Raw genomic sequence first — 7,795 nt, forward strand, 5'->3', positions numbered from 1 at the left:
AGGCCCAATCTAGTCGCCCATTCCAGGGCCCACAGCGGCGCCAGACCCTTCGCCTGTGCGCAGTGCGGCCGCCGCTTCAGCCGCAAGTCTCACCTGGGCCGCCACCAGGCGGTGCACACGGGCAGTCGGCCGCACGCCTGTGCCGTCTGCGCCCGCAGCTTCAGTTCCAAAACCAACCTTGTTCGCCACCAGGCCATCCACACGGGCTCCCGCCCCTTCTCCTGCCCGCAGTGCGGCAAGAGCTTCAGCCGCAAGACCCACCTGGTGCGGCACCAGCGCATCCACGGTGAAGCCGCGCATCTGGCATCCGAGGCCGACCTCCCTGTCCCGGCCTGGCCCACTCCCACCGAGGCGGCCCCGCCCCCGCTCTTCTTCTGAGCCCCGCTCTCCTCGCGACCCTTTCCTTTGCCTTCTGTTGCTCCCTAGCGGGAAAGACCCAGGCCCAAGTGGGCGAGCACGGTGGCGCCCGCTGCTGCAGGAATGACTTTGGCCCCTGCCGGCCATTTTCCTTCCCTCTCCATCTCGCTGGGGGAAAGTCCGGAAAGGACAATCACTTTTGACATTCTCTGACAAAGACAACACGCGGTGGACCCTCGCTGGGAAGAGTTCAGGCCTGAGTCCTTGGAAAGCTCCCACCAAGAGCATCAGTTCCCTGGACCACTCCCTCCGAGTCCGGGAGCTCAGCAGGGAGAGGGAAAGATGCTCATCTGTGCACTGACCGTGTCATTAAAGTGAAATCCCAAAGCTCTGGGGCTGTTAAATGGGTTGGGGGATGGGGACCCCTGACTCTTCTCTAATCTGCACACGGGACTCTTCCCGTCCATCCTGTGTGAGTGCCATTCAGCCAGCTGCAGGTAACTGCTCTACCAAATCGAAACCGAACAGCTAATTGCCAAACCACTCCCCTGCTCCCTGCTTCTAGCTCAGAAATCTGATGAGGAAGAAAGATTAGCCTACATTTCTCATGCCAGGTGTTGAAGGCTGGAACTGTAGAGAATGCATAGAGGGGGCATGTGCCCTTTGGCGTGTTCCCATGGAGGCACATGCCACCGAGGGCTCTGGAGCTCTAGTGCTTCTGCCTCTGTTTGAGGCTCTCCCAAGGGAGTCTCAGAACAGCAGCCCCACCTACCACCCCGCCGGGCACCATGGGGAAGGACATTAATGGCATATGAAGTTGCTTTGCCATCATACTTTCCCACGGGTTCTGTCTTTATGACGGGTGCTTGATCCAGACTTCTCTGTAGCTGTCGCTCCCCGGGCTGGGCAGCTAGGAGAGCTGGGGCTGGCCGGCTGGCAGCGAAGGGGAGAAGCGGATGATGGGGAGCAAGCTGGATTGAGTGAAAAGTCTTGAATTCGACCCCTCCTGTGCCTCTCGTATGAGTTGGAGCCGGGCACTCATTCTCCAGGCTCTGCATGCTCATTACAATGACATCGTTGATGCTGATGTTGGGTTGGTGAGGGGCAAGGGAGGAGGAAGGCAGGCCTGAGTGCAGTGGGCGTTAAGGTTCATGGCCAGGAATGAGTAGGTGATCTCCGTGAATGTGGCAGTGTGGCCCTAAACAGTCCCCACGGTGTTGCTATTTAAATACTTGGCTAGTTCACATACAAATCTGGACTTCCAGCTTCTCTTAGGAAAAGCCTGAAGATCTAGCAGCTAGTGGCTGGGGCTGAGCGGTACCCAGAGCCTTCACTACCCCACTGGCTTTGCTCTCTGAAGGTGCCTACCTGGCCTCTGGCACTAAGCTTGTGAGTCTAGCTAAAAAAGTAACCTCACAGGCCTTTAAAGTCCAACACATGAAAGCAGTGTTTATATGAGTTATATCAATGCTTCCATTTCTCTAAACATTCTGGAATTCTTGTATAAGAATGGGGTTTAGATCCTGTCATCTATTTGGGGAGACCTACTCCGTGTCAGCCATTTCCAGGATTTCACGTTCTCTTGAATCTTCTCAACGCGTTGTATCTTTGTCCTTTGAGCTTGTTTGCAAGTAGTCAGAAGTCATTTGGGAGGAGGGAGTTCAAGCCTCTGACAGGGGCAGTCTCACTGAAATCAATACATGCCCGCCACGCCACCCCAGGCCCGAGCCACCGTGGGCACGACCGTGAACATGCTCTGAAGGGCGAAGCACAAGTTTACAATGTCTATGTAAAAGAGGCGTTTTATTCATTAGTTAAAATTTATTTATTTTCCCCCCAGTCTCGTTCTAAAAAAACATTGGCCGTACTTAATGCGTAGAGAGAACCCGGTCCATGCCCAGCGTGTACCAGCCATGTGATGGGCAGGGAGGCGTTTGGCCTGCACCAGTGTGTCTGGCAGGAACTTGCGACGTGGCTGGAAATGAGATATGAAGGTCCCCAGGACAGGACACAAGTGCCATGTGGCTCCGTGACCCTGAAGACTTGAGAGAACAGAGACGGCTTTGTGGAAGTCACGGGCTTGAGCAGGAGCTGAGCAGAGCCGGGCTGGGATCTGTGCGTGGCGGGGGTGGGGGGCGGCGCTCTCCCCACACCTCCCTCCCTCAGCGCCCCTGCCCTGGGAGCACTGCCCGGGTCCTCGGGTCCTGTTCTCTCGTTCTCTGCCACCCCCCTGTTGGTGCCCTCACTCTTTTCCTAATCACCACAAAACCTGTACTTCCCACCTTTTTCTTAATGTGGAAAAACATGCATAACATGACATCTGCCATCTTAACCATTTAAGTGTGCTATCCAGTGGCATTAAGTACGTTTGCAACGTTGTGTGAACGCCACCCACATATTTCCAGAACCTTTCCATCGTCCCAGACAGAAACCTTTCCCAATCTTTTTTCATGCGGTGGCACACTTAAAAGAGGACGCCGTTGGGCCCCTGAGCAGGGCGGCGTGGGGGGCCGTCCTCGCCGGCCTGGCTGTCCTGGGAGCTGGGCGAACAAGGGCCATATGCCTGTCTTTCCCAACAAGTTGGAACACCCCACAACCCCAGATTCAGCCCCACGACCCCAGATTCCTGCATGTGAGGGAGAAGGGGGCAAACGGCACTAGTGACCGCAGCGGTCACCACCCAGCGAGTTTCTCTGAGCCGTGGTAGTTCACAGAGGGGCGGCCACACTGTGCTGCAGCACCTGCACCATTTCACGGTCCCATCGACACCGCACAAGGGCCCTGGCCCCCCGCCCCCCGCCTCCGCTGTTCTGGGGCACGGGGTGATCTCTACTGCGGTTCGATGTGCATTTCCCGCGAGGCTGTACCGCAAACACCAAACTCTCCTGTCCTCTGGCAGAGGAGACCCCTGCGTTCCTGGTCTTCGGGTCTTCGGGGTCTTCAGCTGGGTGGAGCTAGTGGTCCACGTGTAAGAGAAGTGTGTGAGGGGTCACAGAAGACGGATGCAAAGCAGTGAATTGCACCTGGAGGGACGGTGGGGTCTGCTCTGAGGAGGCAACTGGCCGAGACATCCTTGACTAGGCTCTCGGCCAGCCGGGTGGTGTGGTCACGTTCACCCACTGCCTGTCTCCAGGGAGAGGAACAGGGGCTCCTGCCCAGTGCCCAAAACAGCAAGCCACGTTGGCGGGTGGCAGAGACCCGGGGAAAGGCGTGAGGCAGCTGAAATGGGCTTGGGTATCTGTTGCAAAATGTCCCCTTTCCAGAAGCCACTGTGGATTATGGACACACCCTGAGGTAGGAATACAGGAGTCTGTGTGGAAGGGTGGCTGTCAGCTGTCATTTGGAATCGTCGGGAATTGTCAAGTAGGATGAAGCTTTGTTTCCACGGTAAACATATGTCACGACATCACGAAAAGAGGTGTCCGAGCAAGTGAGTCACATGGGAGATGGATCAGAGCAGGCAGGTGGCTTTGGGGAACACAAGAAAGGAAGCGTGTGTGGGGACGGAGGAATTGTCAAGTAGGATGAAGCTTTGTTTCCACAGTAAACATATGTCGTGACATCACGAACAGAGGTGCTGGTGTCCGAGCAAGTGAGTCACATGGGAGACGGCTCAGAGCAGGCAGGTGGCTCTGGGGAACACAAGAAAGGAAGCGTGTGTGGGGACGGAGCAGAATCCCAGGAGGTGTTCATGGAGCAGGTGGGTAGGAGTCTGGGACAAGAGCCTATAGTCACAGATGTAGCGACACCACTCAGCCCGGGCCCATCTCCAGGCCTCGGTATCTGAGAACAGCTCCGCTTGCCTGCTGCACGCGCCGAGGTGAGAGCCGTGCGCAGACAGTGCTCCTCGCCAAAGGCGCGGCATTGTTTCCTAGGGCGGCCCCGCAACGTGCCACCCACCCGGGGCCAGGAGTCTGACACGCGGGCGTCGGCAGGGCCCCGCCCTCCCTCTGAAGGTGCTGGAGGAGAATGCGGTCCAGGCCCCGCTCCCAGCCCCCCGCGTTGCGGGCAATTCTTGCCGTCCCTCAACTCGTTGACACATCGCTCCCATCTCTGCCTCTGTCCTCCCTCGGCCTTCTCCCCGTGCGTGAGTCTGTGTCTCATCCTCTTATTAGGACCCCGTCCTACTGGGCTAGGGCCCGCCCTCATGACTGCGTCTAAACTCGATGACATCTGCAAAGACCCAATTTCTCATGACTGAGTCTAAACTTGATGACATCTGCCAAGACCCAATTTCCAAGCAAGGTCACATGCACAGGTGCTGGGGATTAGGACTTCAACTCATCTCTTTAGGGGACACAATTCAACCGAGAACACAGGGGGCAGGCCAGCTGGATCGGCGTGGGCAGGGCTGAGGGCAGCACAGTTCCGATCCAAAGCCAGCAGCAGTGGACCTGGGGTCTCCAGTGGCTAACAGTCCCCAGGGCCCTTGCACCGCCATGTAAGAGGCTGGAAATTGGCTATGGAGATGCATCATAGACTTCAAAAGAGCTAAACGATAATGACAAAAAACTTGCTTCACGTTCTTTTATTCTACAAGCGACTTTTTAAATTTATATTTTCTTGATTCTATGACAGTAAAATAGCTTTGGCATGACAGGAAACAAGGCAAAGGCACAGACAACCTTTAGGAGACTGTGGGAGCATCCGAGAACCGAGCTGTCTCCCATCAAACGCGACCGTTTTGTTTGGTGTTTCCGTAAACTGCGTGACTGCGCGTGTGCGCGTGCGCGTCTGTGCATGCGTGCGTGCGTGCGTCTGCTACGTAGTATTACTAATACTAAAAATCTTTTAGAAAGCAATTTGCCTTTCCTGTTTAGATCCCTAAAATTTACGTATTTAGTGATCCTATTTCTGGGGAATCTCAAAACAGGAAAAAATCCACACGCACAAAGATGCTCACTGCAAGCCAAATGCCCGACGGTAAAAATATGTCTAAACAAATGATGGCGCCTCAGTTGCGTGGAATATCGACTTGCGGTTAGAATTATAACGTGAGACAATATCATCACATGGAAATACTTGGGACAGACTAACTGAAGAGAGCAGTCAAGAGTAGGGGTCAACGCCTGGCCTGAAGTCAGCTCTTGGCTTTATCCTGTGCTCTCCCAACTAGATTCGTGATTCGGGGCAAGTTACTGAAGTGCTCTGATGCTCCGTGTTTGAACCTGTAAAATGGAGACTGTGAACTTTATAAGATTGCTGTAGGGATTAAATAGATTAAATACCTTGAAATCTTTCCCACCATTCCTGGACGTAGTAGAGGCTTAATGAACGTTAGCTGGCATCATTAAGCCTCTACTAAGAAATCATGGCGGAAGCACCGACTTTGGCTTTGCTGCTAAGACGGGCTTTGTCAAATAAAAATGTGAAAATCCAGGAAGGGCGTTTCTGATAGGGAGAAAGAACTGCATGGGCTCAGGTAGACAGAAGGGGTAGTGAGACGTTAGCCTGGCTGAAATGCGTTCTGTGACAGAAAGCAGCACGTGGTGACGTTGTTCAGCTAGGTCGAGGCCAGGGCCTGTGGTCAGGCAGGCGACGTCTCTGAAGGATGCTGCTCCCCCTCCCCGCCCCCCAACAGGGTGGCCGCAGGACCAAGCTGGAGCTAGGCCAGTGTTCGCCCCCTCTGCCGGAACCGCACACAGAGTGACTTCATGTGCTAGACAGTGGGAGGTCCTCAGAGTAGAAGGGGCCAAGTTCGTGGCTTCTCTGGCCTTTCCTTTCAGCCCCAGGGAGATGCCATTTGTAGCTTTGATCTGTAATTGCTCCTCATCCCCTGCAGGTGGCGCCCAGGCCGGGGAAACAAAGCCCCTTTCTTCCACCAGTCCCCCAGCCCTCCCCTCCCAAATCAGAATTCTAGAAATGCAGCTTCCTGCCACTGTGCCAAGGCGTCCCCGCGCCATCTGATGGACGGTGAGGGGCATCTCAGACTGAGAAGAGCCTTCTTTTTTGTTCACGACAGCCTGAAAGTCCATTGACAATTTCTGGTAAAAGGCAAAGATTTTACATTCTTGTAAAGTTAGTGGGCAATTAGCCTAATAGAATGGATTAATTGATTAATTAATTCCTGCATGAGGATTTTCTAAGGGCCTGGGACTGAGAGCAGATAAGTCTCATTATTGGCGGGGCTGAGGAGGTGAGGAAAAATCCAGTTCCATGACTCACGGCTGGGGACACTGACCCCCAACTGGAGAGGGCTTCCATCCCTCACCCGCCCTCCCTCCCCTGAGATTTCCACCTGCTAAGGGTCTGTCGTCCCTCTCCCTGTCCCATCCGGTGAAGGTACATGAGCTCGCCTGGGGATCCCGGCCCAGGAACGGCACCCTGTCCATCTTTTGGGAATGAAATAAATACATGCGACATCGCTGGTTGAGGGGAGATGCAGGAGCAGCTCTCCGTGGTAAAGCAAGGAGACAGGCTGACGGGAAACAGTGGGGAAAGCCCCCAAATAAACTTCAATAGTTCTACCTTTTTACCAAGGAGAATGGTTCTCGACACATTGGAATCTCCTAGAAATATTAAAAAAATATCAATGGGTATGTGCGGTTTTCTGTATATTTGTTATATTTCAGTAGAGTCTATATATATGGCTAGATAGATGTATGTAAAGATGATGGATGGATGGATGGACAGATGGATGATTGATAGACACCAATGCTCAGCCCCACCAGAGACCAATTGAGTTAGAATTTGCGTAAGTGGGGCCTGACCTTGATTTCTCAAACCTTTCCCGAGTGATCCGAATGTGCACCCAGAGATGAGGCCCACTGCTAGGGCGTCGCCCTTCATCACCTTAAAGGTCAAGTCCGGGTCACCACCAAGCCTAAATCTGCTGTCTCGAATCCAAATACATGCGTCATTCAGGTATTCAGTTCATGTTTATTGAACCCCTACTCTGTCCTTGACCCAGCGTTGGTGCACAGATGTAATAAGCATCCGCCCTCATTCACAGAGCTTACGACCGCTGTGGGGAGCAGACATTCAACAAATAACATACCAATAAGTGTTGTAGCTTAGTAATTTTAGAAATAATCTGGTTTTTCCTCCCCTTCTTTCCTGAACTGCCTCAGACTCCACAAACCTAGCTTGCAGGTGCCGCTTTGGGCGTGCTCTGCATGTTTTAAGGCCTGACTTTGCTCAGAAGGCAATTACTCCCATTCCAAGTATGGTTCAGTCCCCTCCCTACTGGCTCTGTGACTGGGCTCAAGCTTACTAACCTCTCTGTAAACCTCTCTGTAACCTTTCCTCATTTGTAAAATAAGGACGATAATAACAGGATTGTAACAGGACTAACATCTACCTGGACTGTCAGGAATAAGGAGTGAAGGAAATTATGAAAAAGGGCTCAATAGTTTTCTCCATACAAACCTTTTCTGGTTATTCCTAGATTCTTGAATATTTTTTTGGTTACTATCAATGAAAATTCTTAATTTAAAAA

General features: G+C 53.1%; 1 protein-coding gene across 1 annotated transcript in view; it reads left to right on the forward strand.

Annotated features, from left to right (window-relative positions):
- ZNF467 (zinc finger protein 467) overlaps positions 1-378 on the forward strand; it is a 5,496-nt gene extending 5,118 nt beyond the window's left edge. The window contains exon 5 of the mRNA XM_006920677.2: positions 3-378. Coding sequence (XP_006920739.2) covers positions 3-378 — 376 coding nt within the window. The remainder of the gene's footprint in view (positions 1-2) is intronic.
- The last annotated feature ends 7,417 nt before the right edge of the window (positions 379-7,795 follow it).

Source organism: Pteropus alecto, unplaced genomic scaffold (genome assembly GCF_000325575.1).
Source record: "Pteropus alecto unplaced genomic scaffold, ASM32557v1 scaffold48, whole genome shotgun sequence".
Classification (NCBI taxonomy): Eukaryota; Metazoa; Chordata; class Mammalia; order Chiroptera; family Pteropodidae; genus Pteropus; species Pteropus alecto.